This window comes from Gasterosteus aculeatus, chromosome 5, assembly GCF_964276395.1.
Source record: "Gasterosteus aculeatus chromosome 5, fGasAcu3.hap1.1, whole genome shotgun sequence".
NCBI classification, from domain to species: domain Eukaryota; kingdom Metazoa; phylum Chordata; class Actinopteri; order Perciformes; family Gasterosteidae; genus Gasterosteus; species Gasterosteus aculeatus.
This window is the reverse complement of record NC_135692.1, coordinates 11,003,527-11,023,978: the sequence shown is the minus strand read 5'-3', so window position 1 is coordinate 11,023,978 and position 20,452 is coordinate 11,003,527. Positions and strand designations below refer to the sequence as shown.

Below are 20,452 nucleotides of genomic sequence, written 5' to 3'. Positions count from 1 at the left end.
CGTTTGAATCGCGTATCGTTTGACTATTGAATGTTGCATTATGTATTAACATTTTATACAGGAATTTTATTTTATCAAAAACTGTTACTACAATGTTTTGTTCTTGATTAAAAGCAGAGAAATGACAGTGAAAAGAACAGCATGCTTCCTCAGCCTCAGCTGTGACAGTGACGCATTCATGCATTGTTATATTTTGATTTCAACTTTCTCCTGAGCACCATGAGCGATAACATCCCACTAACAAAAACCCCATTAACAAAAAACTCTTTTGTATTTAAAATGAAAGTGCTTCCCTCTAGTGGTGAGAAGGCATACACACAATATGATTAATTGAAATATAATGTCAAGTTGTTACAGCCAGCTAAAACGAATGCAGTCTGCTATAACAGCTGCAATAAATCTTCTTTTCATGCAGCCGTTTTTTTCTGTTTCTGTTTCAAAATATTTTGAGAAAGCCATAGTAAATAATATTATTGAATTCTATTAAATTTTGTCCACCCAATTCAATTCAGCAATTACCATATACAGGAATCCTATCGTATAATGTACAGTAGGCGAACAGATCAGTACGCCTGGTGCTGTTATACTACTTCCAACAAAAAGGCAAATGTCTCATGCAAATACCACAATAGATTACATAAAGTGACAAGAACGGGTGCGAAATCCTCTCGGGGGAAAACTGTTCCGCTTTGGAATTACGGCATCAAGGCTTTGGCAGGATGTGGAACCTCGTGGGGTTTCCCTCCGTTTGGGGGCCCAGCCTTTTCCTCCGTGTTGCAGATAGAGTTCTTATCTGCGGCAAATTGGAGCTACACGGGAGAACGAGACAACAATGCCGTCCTGATAATCTCTGGGTGGTTCCTGCTGTTGCGCCAAAGAATGTCTGTTGGTGTTGGCAATGGCAGAAAGCCTCTTTCAAGTGATTATATGACACAGCTTACACACACCACACACACGTAAACACATGTACACATTTAGAGGTCAAAGCAGGCGTGTCCTTAACAGACGCAATTTTGATCATAGTTCCCACACATGCAATGTTTTCCAGGCAATCTGTCAACTCAGTTTGCTTTTGGCAGCAGATCCGGGCACCGGGGCGTAAGGCGTCAGCTTGTTGTCCAGCCCAAGGGACGCCGCCTGTTCTGAGACAGAAGGGATAACCGGTAGGTGACCCGCCACGCGATCCGCGGCATCGCTCAGGTGATCCCGGTCGATGATGTTGGTGGTCTCGGAGTCGAGCTCCTGAACTTTCTCTTTGTAGAACCTCTGTGAGAGGCGTCTCGTCTGGGGAAGCTCGTAACACGTCTCCATCACCACCAGCACGCAGATCAAGCCCAGCAGCAAGTAGACTGGGAGAGAGCAAACACACACACACACACACAGACACAATGGAAGGATGACGAAGTGTGACTTCAAATCGAGGTTTAGTAATTACACAAAGGGCGTAGTTGCTTTCAGACATCGCATTGTTTAACCTCCCACTCAGAAAAGCTCCAAGTGCAGGAAAACGTGATAAACCTGCTATGAACATACTATCAATGTGTACGGAATTCTTGCATTCTGATTTTTGTCATACAAATATTTAAATCTCAGTTAAAGGATCACATGTTCATCAACAGCGGGGGTCCACAGATTAGGAGTCAAACAACATCCCTATCAGTGTCAGCTGTGTGTAGGGCTAATTAGCAAATGTTACCTCTGTTACTAATATGCTAAATTAATACGTGCCAAACAATACCGGATGATCCCCAACTCGATAGCACTGCCATTATGAGCAGTTTAACACTTTAATAGCATAGTTATTTTTGACATACTTAAAAAGTATATTCATATATATTCTTTTATCATATTCTATTCAAGACTTTCATATTTCATCCTTAAATGATGTCCTACTATTTCACTGTGTTTGTTATCATTCAACAATTACCAATCAGAATTCCTTATGTATGTGCAAACATGCTTGGCAATGAACCGTTTGTGACATGCTGGTGTCCTGGTAGCATGCGGATGTCAGCCTTTAGCTCAACGCACAGCGAGCACGGCTACAGACTGACTTACTTTTTCTTCTCCCGGGCCTCTAAAGTCATTCAGTTGAAACATTACAAGAAAAGCAAATCCGTCTACGCTTGAACGGCCCACCGCTTGAAGACTTTCCAACAAAGGTCGCGGGAACCACTTCTCTCCAAGGTGTGGAAGTGAAATGATACTTGAATACACCTGAAACCTTTTCTCACCTGTAATCGCCAGCCTGTAGAGCTGCGGGTGTCGGTTCTCCTCTTCACCCTGGGTCTCTCCGGGGACGTAATCCCCGAGGCCAATGGTTGTCAGGGAGATGAAACAGAAATACAGAGACCCCAGAAAATCCCACTGCTTCTCCAGGTTGACTAAGATCCACGCGGGGATGATGAGGACTAGCAGGGTCATGGTGACGGTCAGGCAGGTAGCGTGTATGGCAGCCAGCTTGGGTTTAGACATGGCCCATCGGTGGTGGAAATAAGACAACGGGCGTCGGGTCACCAGGGCCATGATCCTCTGCACGATGACCGTGAGGAAGAAGAGGGTAACTGGGATTCCGAAGAGGGAGTAGAAGATGCAGAAGGCCTTTCCTTCGTCTGAGAGGGGAACCGAGTGGCCATAACCTGGAAACAGAACAAGACATGCCTTAATTACAGGGGTTTGGTTACTGTTGGGATTCTTCTCCAGCAGACATCCTGTGAGGCTCTTAACATATAACAATAATTATACAGTAAAAAAGAAACAGAGGCTCATTTAGCAACAACTTTAGTGATTGTAAAAGACAACTAACCTCCAACTATGGATAGATCTTAAATCTAAATGCCATAAAAACAATTCAGTGGGTTTTAATTTGCTTCTTTAATCAGAACTAAATATATTATAGAGCTTAGGGTTTGTCAATAAGCATCAAAACTCAAATTATTTTCTGCATACGTTTTGACCTTGACTCTTTCATTATGATGTTCATACTTATAGTGCAACGAGCTTTCTATAAGGTTACTCATAACTTTATAAAGAAGCAATGTTCCGCCGTCTTTTGTTATTTTATCCGCTAACATGTGTAACCAGAACTTATAGTTATTAACAGAATTGAGACGTGCACATACTTATTATGGGTGTATAAGTGCAGTGTTACTAAACTGATAAGGATGCAAACTACAAAAAGATAATGTCTAAAGCCTGTGAGAGTCCCCATCCACTCTATTGTACTGTATTTTGCGTGTGATTTACTTGTGGCTCTTTAGACGCCACTGTGCACAATGACGTATGTTCCGAGTTTGATAAACGCCCGTTTCCACATTCTTCGGTCAAAGAAGGATTGTTGTGCCATCACAACTAATTTATGGTCCACCTTTCAAAAAGGAAGCTTGAGGGGGCATCAGACCCCCCCCCCCCTCACCTGTCGTGGTCAGCACGGTGCTGGTGAAGAACAGGGAGGACACGAAGTCCCAGTTCCGCTGGCTGCTGTTGCCCAGCACGCTCACCCCGTAGTTGCTGGCCTGGAGCGCGCGGGCCAGAAGCTCCTCCAGGCGCGCGTCGGACACGCAGGTGTTGTTGCTCAGGAAGTCCCGCCGGGTCGCCATCAGCTCGTCCCGGAGATCCTGCTCGTAGGGCCGCTCGATGGCGGAGAAGATGCCGGCGCCGGCCAGCAGGTAGAGGACGTAACCGGCGATCAGCAGCGCGAAATTCAGCGTGGACCGGTGCCGCTCCACCGACAGGGCGCACCAGCCCTCGCTGCAGATGCGGACCATCACTCCACTTCAGCGCTCCCCACCCACCTTCTCCCCCCAAGAAATGACACTGGGTCTATCGACCAAGAGCAGCCTCAATAAGGGGTCAGAATGAGCGGGTTTTTTTGGTGGCGATCACTTCTAATCCTCCGCACCCGGTGGATGGACACCTCTTCCTCGTTCTTCAACTTGTTGAAACGGGCTGTGACGTTGGCCATTCGCCACTTCAGGTGTGTGTGTGTGTGTGTGTGTGTGTGTTCCTTCCTGCTCTCCCTCTCCAACCTGTTGAACAGGATAGTGTTTTGAGTCGTGACAAAGAAATGTAATCTGAGGCTCAACTCTAGGTCAACTTTCTTTTCTCGGGAAAAGGATCTATTACTGTGATTGTGTATTTATAATTGTGTATACTGTTTTTGACAATAGCTACATCTGTAATTTTCCATATGTTCGAATCAATTAATTGTATGCACACTATAGCCTACGTGTGCTTAGTGCCTTCTCTTTTACTCATAATTTATAGTTATTACTTTTACCACTAGAGGATGCTGGAGACCACATCTCAACAATATTATCTGAAATGGAAAGAAATGCAGCTACAACAAAGAAAGACAATTGAAAAAAAGGTTTTATTGATAAGTTAATACCAGACATTTGCACAGTGTTTCTCCTCTTACGCCATCGGGTACAATACCTGTCAAAAAAGACACAGCTTCTTATTCAATTCAACTCTTGACTGGAACTGTACTTATATAGCTCTCTCTTTTATATCTGGCCATGAATGATTATGTACAACCATTATCAAATAATAGAAGGTAAAGAGAAGTTACAATCATTAGAGATGCTGTGTGAGTTTTACAGTAATATAAGTCGAATAAAAAGCTGATAGATAGATGATCACTAACTGGTAATCTTTGCCTTTGTGGTATCAATAGTGACCTGGTTTCTCTTTCTCTAAGTTGCATTAAGAATTCCTGTAATGAGAGTGGATCTCTGGTGGGTTGTTGAAGCGTTTCCTGAATATCCCAGAAAAATAGTTCAGTTATCTGACGAGGAAATAAAGGAAAACAGGTCACAGATAGGGTCACACATCATATTTTCAAAAGCTGGAGGACATAACAGCAGCACTTTAGACTTCAGAGGCAACATTTGACTTTTTATCCCACTTCTCAACACAAAATCACATTTTCTGTATTATTATTATTTATTTCTTGTTCAAATAGTTTAGCATTAATATGTGGGTTTTCTAAATTTTATTGATCATGTCTGTTATATCTCCGTATTTTCGAGATAACGATAAACTTAAAATTGTTAATTAAAATTTTGACCAAAAGGTGTTTATTGAATTAGTTCCATATTGTATAATTTAAGTAAATTTGTTTCTGAGGGCTGAATCCACCCAGTACTTCACAAAACAAGAAAGAATTAGAGAACAATCAACTTGCCTATAAAATCCTACTGCTAATATGTATTTTATTTAACGGGATTAATGCATGATTTCCCCTGTAATGGGTGTATTTTTACACTAATAATCAGCATTCCACGCTGTTGATGTTCTGACAGGATTTCTTACCTCTGCACTCATATCTGAGGTCTGAGAAGAGGACGTGTTCCTGAGAGAAGACAAAGAGCCCCAGTCGGCCTCCAGCCAGCGTGTGGTCGTACACGGCCCCCGAGTCGGATAGAATCCCTCTGCCCTCGTACACCACCACCCTGCAACCCACCAAAGAAAACATCACCCTGTGCGTTCCTATTCTCTCTGCTTCGTATTTGCCCTTTTATTTTCGGTCCATATTTTACGATTTGATGCTCCAAAAAAGAGGGACATGACGTCAAATGGAGATATATTTAAAGCACTTACAGCAGAGTAACAATTCAACACATCAATGCAAGTTCGTCCTTCACGAGCAAAAGAGCAAGAACCTCGTTTCAGTCTCTCGTTCAATTATCGCATAGTGCTTTTACATTCAGTCAGCCACCCAGAATGCAACAAAAGTATTTCTATTCTTCATTTCAACAACTGTTGGCCCTTCACACTTTTCTTTTCTTTCCTCTCATCTCTCATCAGCATAAACACCTTCCTGAAACACCGATGTAGGTGTTCGTCTGCACAAATCCAGCTGTGGTTTATCACAGCGTAAATGAAAATATGAGTTCAGCTTCCCAGGAGGAGATACAACCCCTTGAAGGATGAAGGTCTTGTACCTGATGAAGCCAGTCTTGGGTCTGTGGATGAGGTGCATGCGGTACGCGGTGTAGTCCTTCCAGCCAATTTCATTGGGATCGTGCCACAAAGTTCTGACCTGAAACCGACACACGCGGATAGATATCAGAGGAGGCGGGGAAATGAGTATCTGATGTTTCCTGAGCCAGTGTTCGAGGTCGGTCTAGAGGCGGTTTATCTGTTCCAACAAGACATTGTGTGTGATTTAGCCAATAAGTGTCTGACTCATGCCTGGTGTTTGGTGTTCCCCGTGTGCCACAGGGCGTTGCGCAGATACTCCCCAGGTCCCGTGGTAGAGTTGACCAGTTTAATCGAGACACCCGCTGTGGCGAAAGCTTTGAAGGGCTTTTTCTCCCAGTAGGCCTGAGACACCTGCCCTCGTGAAAAATTAGAGACAATATGGGGGATATCAGTGAGTGCGGGTTGAATTTTACGTGTGTAGGCAGCTTGGGAATGTCAGCGCACACGTTAAAACACTCCACAGTGTTTTCATTTCACGCACCTTTCTGCTGGTGAGAAGTTAGAACATAGAAGAGAAGTATTAAATGAACTTTGGTCCAAGATATTTGAAAGCTTAATTAAATGATCATTTACTTTAAATTCCAATCACCAGTTGTGAAGCCGAGATGAGAGTTGTTCTTGAACTGTATTTATAAATATTGTCACATTTTTATCATCATTTATCAGCAAAATACTAAAATAAATAACAAAAAAAACAATATAAATTTCAATAATAAAACATTAAGTATCTATCAATTATCCTATTTACGAGCAACTTATTAATAATAAGACAAAGAGTGTTTTTATGATGTGCTTCACTTCAACCTCATTAACAATGTATCCCTAGTAGTACCCATACTTTGCCCTCTAATACGCATTCCTTTACTCCAAACTAAAGGCAATTTCTTGTGTTAATGCCAGTTTTGCCAACTCTGAACTATTCGCCAGGTTATTGTTGAGACTTGCTTTTTGCAAAATACTTTTCACTGCGTGGGTCAACAGTGAAAAGTATTTTGTGGTTCACTGACAACAAATAACATTGGGCAACAGACCAAGCTCAAACTTGGTAACCTTTCCCTTCATGAACCTTTAACAACTCATCATCAATGTAAAAGTCTGCATTCGAACGTCACCTGTTTCCACATGACGACATAGAAGCGCCGACTGGACTGGTAGGCAAACACAATGCCTGCGTAGTCGTCATCTCGGTTGGTATTCACATAAAACGTCACACTGAAGTCCAGTGCGTTGAACTTGTCATACCCTGTTGGATATTGGTATTAATATAGAATACTTTAAGTTAAGTGTCCTCTTTGATAGTTAATCTCACCCAAGGCGATGCCGGGGTCGGAGTTGGCCGTCTGCACCAGCTCGGTGCCTTGGCTGCGGATCACCCACAGAGGGTCTGACTGCGTGGTGCCTTTAGGGTCCAACAAAACAACCTGGAACTTCCTGAAGTCCGTGGAGCCGATATCCTGGTTCAGTGGACATGGATCCAGTGCATCTGGAATACTGTCATTGTCAAAATCGTCAAAGCATGCATCTCCAATCCCATCACCTGCAAGAGAGAGGATTTAAAGGTGTAATGAAGTGGATGGATTTTGTCAAAAAAGGAGGAACAAAGGACTGGAAGGGTTAATGTGCTAACGTGACAAACTCCTGTATGACGGTCGATAGATTAAATGATCTTTTATACATGATTAATCACACGCCTGAGAGCCATAACCTGTTTCTGTTGATGTCCAACAGTAACATGACCTAGATCGCTGGATTCATACAGGACTTATTTTACTGCCTGGCTGCAAAATCCATTAATGGCAAATCGTTTAAAATATCTTTCCAATGTGATAGCAAATGTATCAGCATTTGCTCACATCCTCATCATGATCACATCTGTAGCGAAATTGTACTGAGACATTTTTAGATGCTTTTGTTTGTTCTACGTGCCGCCTAAAATTTCGAAGAGAAAGTATAAACTGTCACCATCAGAGTCCAGCTGGTCCCTGTTAGGCACCAGTCTGCAGTTGTCCCGGTCGTCTGGGATACCGTCGTTATCGTCGTCGTGGTCACAGACGTCTCCTTTCCCGTCCTTGTCGTGGTCGGCCTGGTTGCTATTGGCGATGTAGGGACAACTGTCCAGGGAATTTTGGTGCCCGTCCTCATCAATGTCCTCGTTGTCGTCACACATGTCCCCCACCAAGTCACTGTCAGAGTCGAGCTGCAGACACACCCAACATGTGTTTGAACAGTGATACATTACAAGATTACCTCCACCCACACAACCACTCCCTGCACAGACCTCCAAGATGCCCTTTCTATGTGTTTATTTATTGTAAGTTCCACAAATCAATTATTACGATGGATTTGTTGGATCCTTGAGGTAAGATGTGCACCCCATTCCAGATGTTTTGGGAGGCATCGCGGCACCATCAATACAAAATACAAAAGTATTTTTTATCCGCAGATATGTGTGTGTGTTTTAGGAACCTGAAGCGGGTTGTGCAGAAGGGGACAGTTGTCACACTGGTCTCCAACACCATCCAAGTCTGTGTCCCTCTGGTCGGTGTTGTAGACTGAGGGACAGTTATCCCGGTCATTCAGAACCTCTGGAGAAAGACACACACAGACACACACACACATCTCTAACAGATGGATAATACAATATACTTTGGTTTACCATGGAAAGAGGAAAGAAAAACAACTGATTGATGAATGAAGATGAATTAAATGAAACGTGAAATACTACTGGCCTTAACTGAGAATATAACACACAATGTTTTCCTATTTTGGAGTGGAGGGAGGGGGGGGGGTCTTTTATTCACTGTGGGCATGGTAATTGCACTAATTATAACACTGTGTCGATGTCATCTTATTGTATCTAAACCTCCAGAGTCATTCATTTTTTTTACATTGACCCATCTAAAATACAGTTGAATTGAATTGAATTAGTTGAGCCACCCGACATGGTTGTAGACCTCTTATAGTATGTTCGAGGCCTCGAGGTTCTCCTACCATCTCCGTCAATATCGATGCTGCAGGCGTCTCCCTCGCCATTGTCGTCCGTGTCTGCCTGCAGCGGGTTGCTATCAAACGGACAGTTATCGCAGACGTCCCCGACCCCGTCTCTGTCGGAGTCAAACTGCCGAGGGTTGTACACCAGCGGGCAATTGTCCTGAGCCAAACACATTATTTCATACATACACGCACAGGCACACACACACAAGGGATGTGAATATTTGATGTTTTTCAGTCTCTATATTCTACAAGTTACACCACGTCAAACCACAGTCTCACTCTCTCATCTATGACGTCGTCGTTGTCGTCGTCAGGGTCACAGGCGTCCCCTTGTCCGTCCTTGTCCAGGTCCTCCTGTCCCGAGTTTGGTAGCGTGGGGCAGTTGTCCTGCAGTCACAACTCAGCTCAGTGAAATCTCATCCAATGAAAAAACGTCCAGCCAATCAAGGTGATTAGGTTATTATTCAACCTTTTGACAGTGATAGGTTGCATTCTGCTTGCAGGTTAATCTGGCGTTGGGCCAGCCGTCCAGATCAGAGTCTTCGCCACACAGGAAGCCGTCGCCGGCGAACCCGACAGCGCACACACACCTGAAGAGAACCTCTGACGCCAGACCCAGGTATACACACTGAGCATACCTGTGGCAGGTGTGTGTGTTGTCTTTGCAAGGATTGTATGGCTCGCACACCTACCACAAAAACAAGCATCGGGGAACGCAATGAGAACAAAACGTCATACAAAAGAAAAAGTATATTGTAAGAGCGGTAACACGTGCCTGCCTGGTTTTCCGGGCCTCTTTCAGTCCAAGACCATACGGCTCGGTGCCTTTGTAGCGAGGAGGACAGGGGAGACAGTGGAAGCCGGGGTCTGTGTTTACACACTGTGTGACACACACACTCTCCACTTCACACTGCAGAGATAGAAGGATTAACCACACTCAGCATGTCAAACAAGAACAGTAAATACACAGTTGCGACAGCTGATGTGCACACCATCGGACTACTTATGAGATGGACACTACGTCTGCTTATAATCCAGTGACTCCAGGTACAGGCTAGCGGTTGAATCCTCATAGTTTTTACAATTTGCATCATGTGCAAACCTGATTGAGAATACCTGTACAACTTGGGAATGGATGTTGTCAAATTTTATCAGTGATTTACGGGAGTTTCTGACCATCACAACTTAAAAAATCTATTTAGTTTGCTAGCATAATAGAGTGGAAAAATTATTTTTCATGATCATGTTTTTTTCACTAAAAAGGATGTTCAGAGTAAAATATAGCGATCAAAGTATGTTTTATTGCCATTTTAGTTAGACAGTTAGAATATAGTCAGGATAATCACATGACATTTTGATATCGCCCCATGCCAAGTTACAATCCTACTTGTCACAGGGCCTATTGTATTGCAACTCTAGGCCAAGGATGCTAAGAGCTCACCTCATTCTCATCTTCACAGTGAGTGCCGTTTCCATGTAATCCCAACGGGCAACTTCCACACTCCCATGATCCGTCGCTGAGGGATGTGCACTCCACTCCAGGAAAACATGGATTTGAGATCAAACATGTGTCTGGAAACCCACCAATGTCAATATAAAGGTCATCAGTGCGCAGTGTGAGAGTGACAAGGCAAACAGTCCGAAATTTCGTATTTTAAGTATTTGTCTGTTCCATCCATAAGTGAATAAAGGCAAAATAGTTGCTGTGGGATATTATTGTTTTAATCCATTGTTGTTTGAAAATATGAATCATCCAATAAAATAAGGATATTGTCAATATTTATGTGAGGCTTAGCCTACTTAATGGACAATATCTGTTGACACAGTTAGCAACAGCCTGAGGATTGTGGACGGGGGTTCTGCTTACCTATGGGACATGGTTGTTTGTTACATGCTTCATAGTCCACAGCATCTCCGGCACAAGGCTTTCCACCGTGCTGAGGGGCGGGGCTCAAACACTCCCGCTGTCGACTCTTAAGACCTCCGCCACAGGACTCCGAGCACAGTGACCACTCGGTCCAGCCGGTCCAGCCGCCTGCGACTGAGCACAAGCACGTTGTTTAACCTTTAGCTATACTACAGCGCAGTGTGTATGTGCACGCGTGACCTCACCGGGGCACAGTGTGTTGTTGCATATCTGAGTCTCCCTGGCGCCGCCCACGCACCCTCTGCCCCCCTTCTGTGGTGGAGGGTTGCTGCAGAGACGAAGCCGTGCGATTCTGCCATCACCACATGTGGTTGTGCACGCGGACCAAGGAGACCAAAGGCCCCAGTTCCCGTCAGATTGCGCTGGATATAAAACAAGCACTGAAAGATTGTGAAAGGTTCCTGGAAAAGTATCTGACCAGAATTCAGCACAGACGACCGCCACGGCCCCACACTGTGTATACGACAATGTGTTTCCAATTATGATTCCGATCTCTAAAATCCATTTATCTCACCATACATACTTTTGTGCTATTTTGTGGAATTTTCAATTTGTTCTCTCGGATTTGCCAATCAATCACAAAAAAAATAAAATAACACGGAAGACGTGAGACAGATGACGCACGCAGAGTGATGTCCTACCCTTGCGGTCACACTTCAGCGGCATGCAGCTGCGGGTTTGGACCGACGGGCCAGCACAGGCTGGCTTGATGCCGTTGCAGGATCGGCCCCTCTGCTGACCTCCGCGTCCACAGGTGACTGAACAGTGGGTCCACTCAGACCACGGGGACCACCCGTTCTCATTGTCTTTAAAATCATGTACACATATGCATTTTTGGTATACTTTAGTAAAAAGTTTACCTTTATCTTTACACAGGTTTTCAGCTCTAAATCATGATTGGCAACACTCACCACGGCAGAGAGGACAGCACTCTCCATCGATGAAGGATGGATAGATGCAGGCTACAGGAGGACAAGCCACCTGCTGACAGACCACCTTTCCGTCCTACTCAATGTGAGAAAGATATACGCACACATAAGGTATGTTCAGCATTTTGAGCCAAATGTTTCGCTAAATGCCATGTCCCTGCAGATTAGAGATGAATGGTACGCTGTCATTGCTCATAAGTTTAGCTACTCTCTCATCCATTTTTTACACAATTAATGATGTTCTATGAAGAGAAACAGACATGAAACCGAGAGGAGAATAAAGTAAGCATGAAATATCGAAGACTTACAAAGGCAGCACTGTATATAAATGGAACCACATTGGGAGTGAGACTTAGGGTAAGTATCTCCCCATACGGTTAGTAAATTTAAAAGTAAATGTGGAAAATATGATTATTCGCTTTCCTGCCAAGAGTTAGATCTGATACTGTTCTGGAGGGTGGGATCAATCTTCTCATCAATATTCTTTTTAACGTTGATTTGACTGTAAAAGTCAAACCTTGAGACATGTTATGGGTTTCCATAGTCCAATGTTACATTTTTAGAGCACTGCAACAGTAGTATACAACCAAAGAGTATGTTTTTAAATATGTGAAACAAACATCTGTATGTAACTGTTGTTCAACACTGACCTGGCAAGCACACCAGGTGCAGCTGTCAACCTCCCAGTCCTCCCCGTGCTCGTACACCCGTCCATCCTGCATGCACCAGACCTCTCCGTCTCTGTCAACATCATTGACATCCGAGCTGCTACCAGGACCGTTGCCATTGCCGCTGCCGTTGCCGCTGCCGCTGCTGCTGCCGTTGTCGCTACCACTGCCGTTGCTGCCACCACTGCCGCTGCTGCCACTACTGCCGTTGCTGCTACCGCTGCCATTGCCGCTGCCGTTTCCATTGCCGCTACCGTTTCCATTCCCGCTGCTGCTGCTGCCGTTGTCGCTACCACTGCCGTTGCTGCCACCACTGCCGTTGTCGCTACCACTGCCGTTGCTGCCACCACTGTCGTTGCTGCTACCGCTGCCATTGCCGCTACCGTTTCCATTCCCGCTGCTGCTGCTGTCGTTGCTGCCACCACTGCCGTTGCTGCTACCGCTGCCATTGCCGCTGCCGTTTCCATTGCCGCTACCGTTTCCATTCCCGCTGCTGTCGCCACTATTGCTGCTGTTTCCATTGTCGTTGCCATTGCTGCTGCCATTGTTGCTGCCGGTGCTGCCGCGGCTGCTGCTGACGTTGCCGTTGATGCTGCTCCTGTTGTGCGACCTGTTTTTATTGTTGTTGCTGCTATTATTGTCCAGCTCCGACAAAGATATCCGCATCTCTTCGTTTTCTTTTGACTGACGAAAACATAAAACCTTTGTCAGAACTACGTTTTAAGGCTTCTATATTTTGTTTTCACATTGTGAGTCCATGTGTGATGATGGTATATGTAGTCCTGGAAACACCCAATGCCAGTCCTTATGGGGAACACATACACACTTTATACCCATGGCCAAATATGGTGTTGCAGCTGGTTTGTTCACAATGTGGCATTTGGTTTATCAAGATTTGACATTTATTAGTACCCAGACCTCTGTTATATGCAAGTAAGATTGGCAGCTGAGTTGGCCAGCAGCTAACATGTTATATCTGATGGTATTCTTTCTGCATGTTTTTTCCCTTCAAAAATCACCAGGACCTTCACCAGAAACCACAGGGCTTCCTGCCATAAAAAAGGGATGTTGCTGTTTGTTCCATTTGCTCTGGAAGAGGAGGAACCCATGAAACTAAACCACGGTAAATACAATTTAAAGCACATTGCACGCACTGGTAGACTTGGAATGGGCTTTCTGTCATTGTCAATTAAATCACAAAAATTGAGTCCAACATCCTTTATAAGATTTTACTGATCATAAAATGTTAAACGTTACACCATCACCTGGACACTTTCATGTGTTTCAAATGTTCTTAAAATAAAATACATTTTGCACAACTTTGCTTTTTAGCTCAATTAAGATTTCCTGGACATGCCATATCAAAATAAACGTAGCATCGTGGAAGTAAATCCATTCTAAAAAAGGCCAACATGCTGATGATGGATGTGCATGTATGTGTCTTACTACTCTGTCCAGGTCTTCAAGCAGGTTGCCGGTCACAATGCGCAGGCCTTGGATCTCAGTGAGTAAGTCCACCAGCTCCTCACACGGATGATGACAGACTTCGGACGATGCATTGTCAACTTTTGCGCCACCCACAACTGTTGGAGAGGCAAAAGGATTGTGCAAAGTCGGTGGAAGGTTTTACACTGAAGTTAACAATGTAGAAAAATAGGTGAGGAAACGTAATCTGTGCATATATTTCAGTGCATTTCATACGGTGCGCGTGTGTGTGGTACCTCCGCAAACATCTGCCGCAGACAGAAGTATCAAAAAACAGGGGAAACCTCTCAGTGGACTCATTCCTGTTCCCACATAAATCACACACACAATCACAATGAAATATTACACTGCTACACGACTGCACAATACCAGCCGGTATAAAGATATTAGGAAGAAGAAAAAGAAAGAATTAACTTTGCATACCTGCGTACTCTCGCTGTTCAGTCTTTCTCAACAATTAAAAATCCCGGCTGGTTGTCTCGTCCGCGCTGCAGCCCCACAGGGGCTCTGATGGAATGTCTGTCTCCTTGTTTACTTACCTGTGTCCTTGTCACCTTGTGTCCTTCTCCCCAGACTGAGGCTAATCAGCACAGCCTTCCCAGTTACCCCCAAAAAATGGGTTGGAAAGAGGTTGTTCTGAGGAAAGTCTAAGCAAAGAACATGCAGACAGCTCGGTTAGTTCTGTACAAAGTTCTAATGTGGTTAGGTATTTGCTTGAGTGTGTGTGTGTGTGTGTGTGTATGTGTGTGTGTGAGAGAGAAAGAGGCAGGAGCCATATATTACCCGTCTGTCTGGCGATGAACTGGGCCGCATATCTCCCAGCGAGAAACCCAGCTGGATGGAAGGAACTTGTGTGCATGTGAGTGCGTGAACGCAGGTCTCCCAGACACATCAATTTACACTCCTCACTCTCCAAAGTGAGACACACATGCAAGACATGCACGCACATATTGACATACACACACATACACACACACACACACACACACACACACACACACACACATACGCTTGAACTTATTGGCTGCATGAGTTTTTCCAATATTTTAGGAGCGAGAAAACTCACTTCACCATAAATCCCTGGTGAAAACAAGAGGCTTGATGCGTGTGTCTCTGTGTATGTGTGTGTCATGTCCAGAAAAAGATGTTAGTTAGGTTGTCTCGTGTCCGTCTCGTGAGTTCCTGTTTTATTTTGGAAAATGAACCTTCCCCTTGTTTCAGGCAACTTTCCCCTTCCTCTTGTGTCGGTGTGATTGTCGCCCCTCCCCTGATTGTCTCCACCTGTGCACTTCCCCTATGTGTGTGTATATATTGTCTGAGTCTCCCTCTGTCCTGTGCCAGTTCGTCTTGTCCCAAGCCACCGTGCCAGCGCTACGTATGTCCACAGTCTTGCCTCGTTTTTTGTCGACACCATTAATTGAGCCTGCTTTCAGTTTTTGTCTCTAGATCGGTTTTTCCTCGCCCACGAGTGATTTTTATTTCAGCGGCCATGCCCTGTCCTTTTGTTAATAAACTTTGATTCTTTTTTCGCACCACGTTGTGTGAGTCGTGCATTTGGGTTCCCGTCCACCGTCCGGTCGTGACAGAACGAACTGGCCAGCATGAACCCAGCAGACTCGGATAACCTAAAGGCAGCCATTGGCGCTCAAGGTAACCGCCTTAAGCAGCAGGAGGATCAATTGTCCGCCCTGCAACATGGAGTGGAAGGGCTGGCAAGCGGGCAGGAGGACTTCAAGGCCGCCATGACGACCCAGGTGAATCTCCTATCTAACCAGATTCATCAGATGCTCACCCATCTGAACCAAGCACCATCAGCCTCGCCCGTGCTGGCGGCCGCCGACGCACCACCAGCTCCAGCTCCCCACAGTCAGGCAATTCGCCTTGCCCCACCCGAGAAGTTCTCCGGTGAGTCTAGGGAATGCAAGTCCTTCGTAGTTAACTGTGAAATGCACTATGAACAATTGCCCTCAGCCTTCCCCACAGAAAGGTCCAAGGTGGCATTTATGATTTCCCATCTCACGGGGAGAGCGAAAGTATGGGCAACCACGGAATGGTCCAGAGCTTCACCAAGCTGCCAATCACTCGCTCGGTTCACCGAGACATTGAGGAGGGTGTTTGACCCCACGACATCCGGCAGAGAGACAGCCCGGGAGCTGAACACTATCCGCCAAGGTATGGACTCTGTCTCAGACTATGCCATCCGCTTCCGCACACTAGCAGCAGATAGCGGATGGAATGCCACGGCATTGTATGATGCATTCATCTCAGGACTCTCGGATCCCATCCAAGACCTGTTAGTTCCCCTTGATTTGCCTGAGGACCTCGACGCAGTCATCGCATTGGCTGTTAGGACAGACCATCGTTTGAAGACACGAATGCAGGACCGAGGTCTCCCTTCAACAAACTCAAGGGTCGTTTCCCCCCTACCGTCGCCGGTCCAGTGGAGAGCTGTCTCTTCGCGTGATCCAGAGGAGCCCATGCAGCTGGGACAGGCTCGTTTGTCCGCTGAAGAACGACGACGCCGCCTGCAGGAAGGCAGGTGTTTCTACTGTGGGGAACAAGGACATCTAGTGGTAGGGTGTCCGGCGAGGAGGACAACCCACCAGGGGAAGAAGAGTCCCCTGTCGAACCGCTTCGCCTCATCGGGCAGTTCCTCCCGCTCCCTGATGAAGATCCAGGTAAGCCACCATGACACCACAGTTTCAATGGGAGTACTGGTTGACTCTGGGGCTGATGAAAGCCTCATGGACTGGGGTTTTGCCAACCAAATGGGAGTTAGGTCAGCTCCCTTGAACCAGCCGTTGAAAGCCAGCGCCTTGGATGGCAGCTTTATTTTTAATGTAACACATGTGACTGAACCTGTGGCTATACGCATCGGGGACCACCACGAACTAGTGACGTTTCATCTGTTCCACTCGGCCCAACACCCCCTGATTTTGGGGTTCCCCTGGCTCAAAAAACACAACCCCCACATTGACTGGTGCTCTGGGAGGATCATAAGCTGGGGAGGGAAGCGGGGGGGGCTAGACAGGGTTCCTGGCCAAGAAGTGGAGATTGGAGTCATTGGGGACCTTGTATCGGCTTCAGCTCCGACCCACACACACAACTTGCGTGATGTGACCTCCGTTCCCAGTTGTTATCACGATCTTGAGGAGGTGTTCAGCAAGAGTAAGGCCACTTCCCTACCACCCCATCGTCCTTATGACTGTCCCATTGACCTTATCCCGGGTGCGCCCATTCCGAAGGGGAGACTTTATTCCATCTCCGGCCCTGAGAAAGTAGCCATGACTGAATACATCGAGGCTTCATTAAAAGCAGGACTCATACGTCCCTCTTCGTCTCCAGCAGGAGCAGGATTCTTTTTTGTGGGGAAGAAGGATGGTTCCCTGAGACCCTGCATTGACTATGGACCATTAAATGACATTACTATCAAGAATCGATACCCCCTGCCCCTCATGTCATCGGCCTTTGAACAGTTGCAACAAGCCAGAATCTTCACCAAACTAGACTTGCGCAATGCTTATCATCTCGTCCGTATTAGAGAGGGCGATGAGTGGAAGACCGGCTTTAACACCCCCTCGGGCCATTACGAATACCTCGTGATGCCATTTGGCCTGACCAATGCCCCGGCCGTATTTCAGGCGTTGATAAACGATGTTCTTAGGGAGTTCCTTAATCAGTTTGTATTTGTCTACTTAGATGACATTTTGATTTTCTCCCCTGACCGAGACACTCATGTTCGCCATGTTCGGCAGGTTCTCCAGCGTCTGCTGGAGAACCATCTTTATGTCAAAGCAGAAAAGAGTGAATTCCATGCCAACGTTGTGTCCTTCCTGGGCTTTGTCATAGCCCCTGGAAAGATACAAATGGATCCGGCTAAAGTCAGCGCTGTGGCCCAGTGGCCTACACCTGATAACCGTAAGAAGGTTCAGCAATTCCTGGGTTTTGCGAACTTTTACAGACGGTTTATCAGAAACTTCAGCGCCATAGCATCTCCTCTCCATGTTCTCACCTCTCCCCAAGCCCCGTTTCTATGGTCTCCCCAAGCAGAGGTGGCTTTCACCCGACTCAAGGAGATGTTCACCACGGCCCCCATCCTCACGGTTCCAGATCCCAGCCGACAGTTTGTGGTGGAGGTGGATGCCTCCAACGACGGTGTGGGGGCGGTCCTATCTCAACGATCGACAGAAGACCACAAACTACATCCATGCGCCTTCCTGTCCAGAAAACTTTCACCGGCGGAGCGGAATTACGATGTTGGTAATCGTGAGTTGCTCGCGGTAAAGCTGGCATTAGAGGAGTGGAGACATTGGCTGGAGGGGGCCCAACACCCGTTTATTGTCTGGACTGACCATAAAAATCTTGAGTACATCCGCAAGGCTAAGCGTTTGAACTCTCGCCAAGCCAGATGGACTCTGTTCTTTAACCGCTTTAACTTTGTTTTATCCTACAGGCCGGGGTCCCAGAACACCAAGCCGGACGCCCTGTCTCGTCTGTTCAACCCCGAGCCCACTGCCAAGAAACCAGAACCAATGCTGCCACCGCACCGTGTGGTAGGAGCGGTAACATGGCAGATAGAATCAGAGGTGAAGCGGTCTAATGGTGAGAACCCTACACCTAGTGGTTGTCCAGTTAATCGCCTGTTTGTTCCGGCAACTATGCGCCCACAGGTGATTCATTGGGCTCACACCTCAAAGCTCACCTGCCATCCAGGGATCAGGAGAACCATATATGCCATCAGACAAAGGTTCTGGTGGCCCGCCATGGAACGCGAGGTCCGGGAGTATGTTGGTGCGTGCCCCGTCTGTGCTAGGAACAAGACCTCCTCCCAGGCACGCACAGGGCTGCTGCAACCACTCCCGGTGCCCAGTCGACCCTGGGCTGAGATTTCGCTGGACTTCGTCACTGGTCTCCCGCTCTCTCAAGGTAACACCACTGTCCTCACAGTGGTGGATCGATTCTCAAAGATGGTTCATTTCATAGCCCTACCTAAACTTCCGTCAGCCAAGGAGACTGCCGAAACCATGCTCAACCACGTTTTTCGCATTCATGGGTTCCCGAGGGACGTGGTGTCAGACCGGGGGCCCCAATTCGTATCCCGTTTTTGGACTGAATTCTGCAAACTGATCGGGGCCACGGTCAGTCTCACGTCCGGATACCACCCAGAGGCCAATGGACAGGCTGAGCGCCTTAACCAAGCATTGGAAACGAGTCTTCGTTGCCTGGTATCCCAGAAGCCATCATCCTGGAGCAAACACCTAACCTGGGTTGAATTCGCCCATAACACGCTCCCCACAGCAGCCACGGGGCTGACCCCCTTCCAGTGCGTCTTCGGCTACCAACCGCCTCTGTTTCTAGATACTGAGAAGGAGGTCGTCGTCCCTTCCGCCCATGCCATGGTCCGGCGTTGCCGCCGAATCTGGGCAGCTGCCCGCAGCATCCTCCTTCGCAGCGCGGCGCGCATGAAGAAGGTCGCTGATCGGAGGCGCCAGCCAGCTCCGACATACCAGCCGGGCCAGAAAGTCTGGCTCTCCACACGGGACTTGCCACTCCATGTTGCCTCCCGGAAGCTAGCTCCTAGGTTTGTGGGTCCGTTTCCCGTGTCAAGAGTAATTAACCCTGTCTCTGTTCGTCTGCGCCTTCCCAGATCCCTGAGGGTGCACCCTACTTTTCACGTGGGGAAGCTGAAACCAGTTAGAGAGAGCCCTATGGTGCCCGGAGCCGCAACTCCGCCACTTCCCCGGATGGTTGATGGGGGACCGGTCTACCCAGTGAAGCGACTCTTGGGCGTACGCAAACGCGGAAGGGGACACCAATACTTGGTGGACTGGAAGGGCTATGGTCCGGAGCACCGTTCCTGGGTCCGGTCCAGCTTTATCATGGACCCGGCACTCATCAGGGACTTCAACAACCGCAAAAGTCCGTCAGGAGCCGTCCCTAAAGGGGGGGGTACTGTCATGTCCAGAAAAAGATGTTAGTTAGGTTGTCTCGTGTCCGTCTCGTGAGTTCCTGTTTTATTTTGGAAAATGAACCTTCCCCTTGTTTCAGGCAACTTTCCCCTTCCTCTTGTGTCGGTGTGATTGTCGCCCCTCCCCTGATTGTCTCCACCTGTGCACTTCCCCTATGTGTGTGTATATATTGTCTGAGTCTCCCTCTGTCCTGTGCCAGTTCGTCTTGTCCCAAGCCACCGTGCCAGCGCTACGTATGTCCACAGTCTTGCCTCGTTTTTTGTCGACACCATTAATTGAGCCTGCTTTCAGTTTTTGTCTCTAGATCGGTTTTTCCTCGCCCACGAGTGATTTTTATTTCAGCGGCCATGCCCTGTCCTTTTGTTAATAAACTTTGATTCTTTTTTCGCACCACGTTGTGTGAGTCGTGCATTTGGGTTCCCGTCCACCGTCCGGTCGTGACAGTGTGTGTGTGTGTGTGTGTGTGTGTGTAGGTCTGTGTGTATGTACTGT

General features: G+C 46.8%; 2 protein-coding genes across 2 annotated transcripts; both read right to left on the bottom strand.

The window, feature by feature from the left end:
* Positions 1 to 38: 38 nt before the first annotated feature.
* On the bottom strand, positions 39 to 4,360 carry LOC120819181 (potassium channel subfamily K member 1). Its single transcript, XM_040176349.2, has 3 exons — positions 3,416 to 4,360; positions 2,235 to 2,639; positions 39 to 1,349 (listed from the first exon to the last, which is right to left on the bottom strand). The coding sequence occupies exons 1-3, from the start codon at positions 3,765 to 3,767 to the stop codon at positions 1,057 to 1,059; spliced, it is 1,050 nt and encodes a 349-aa protein (XP_040032283.2). The 5' UTR covers positions 3,768 to 4,360; the 3' UTR covers positions 39 to 1,056.
* On the bottom strand, positions 4,354 to 14,970 carry LOC120819179 (thrombospondin-2-like). Its single transcript, XM_078103371.1, has 22 exons — positions 14,775 to 14,970; positions 14,415 to 14,638; positions 14,228 to 14,293; positions 13,953 to 14,089; positions 12,489 to 13,190; positions 11,821 to 11,914; positions 11,551 to 11,715; positions 11,095 to 11,271; positions 10,850 to 11,023; positions 10,424 to 10,554; positions 9,758 to 9,892; positions 9,452 to 9,670; positions 9,262 to 9,369; positions 8,980 to 9,139; positions 8,455 to 8,573; positions 7,951 to 8,185; positions 7,298 to 7,525; positions 7,101 to 7,231; positions 6,199 to 6,339; positions 5,949 to 6,046; positions 5,317 to 5,456; positions 4,354 to 4,789 (listed from the first exon to the last, which is right to left on the bottom strand). Exons 3-22 carry the CDS (start codon positions 14,289 to 14,291, stop codon positions 4,782 to 4,784), a joined length of 3,366 nt encoding a protein of 1,121 aa, XP_077959497.1. The 5' UTR covers positions 14,292 to 14,293; positions 14,415 to 14,638; positions 14,775 to 14,970; the 3' UTR covers positions 4,354 to 4,781.
* Positions 14,971 to 20,452: the final 5,482 nt, after the last annotated feature.

What these genes read in the sequence shown, in the direction of transcription:
- LOC120819181 (XM_040176349.2), bottom strand. Translation starts at nt 3,767, where the DNA reads ATGGTCCGCATCTGCAGCGAGGGCTGGTGCGCCCTGTCGGTGGAGCGG. An exon ending in CACCGTGCTGACCACGACAG is followed by an intron (nt 2,640 to 3,415) that starts GTGAGGGGGGGG and finishes TTCTGTTTCCAG; the next exon opens with GTTATGGCCACTCGGTTCCC. An exon ending in CTACAGGCTGGCGATTACAG is followed by an intron (nt 1,350 to 2,234) that starts GTGAGAAAAGGT and finishes GCTCTCTCCCAG; the next exon opens with TCTACTTGCTGCTGGGCTTG.
- LOC120819179 (XM_078103371.1), bottom strand. Translation starts at nt 14,291, where the DNA reads ATGAGTCCACTGAGAGGTTTCCCCTGTTTTTTGATACTTCTGTCTGCG. An exon ending in CAAACAACCATGTCCCATAG is followed by an intron (nt 10,555 to 10,849) that starts GTAAGCAGAACC and finishes GTGGGTTTCCAG; the next exon opens with ACACATGTTTGATCTCAAAT. An exon ending in CGACCCCGGCATCGCCTTGG is followed by an intron (nt 7,232 to 7,297) that starts GTGAGATTAACT and finishes AATATCCAACAG; the next exon opens with GGTATGACAAGTTCAACGCA.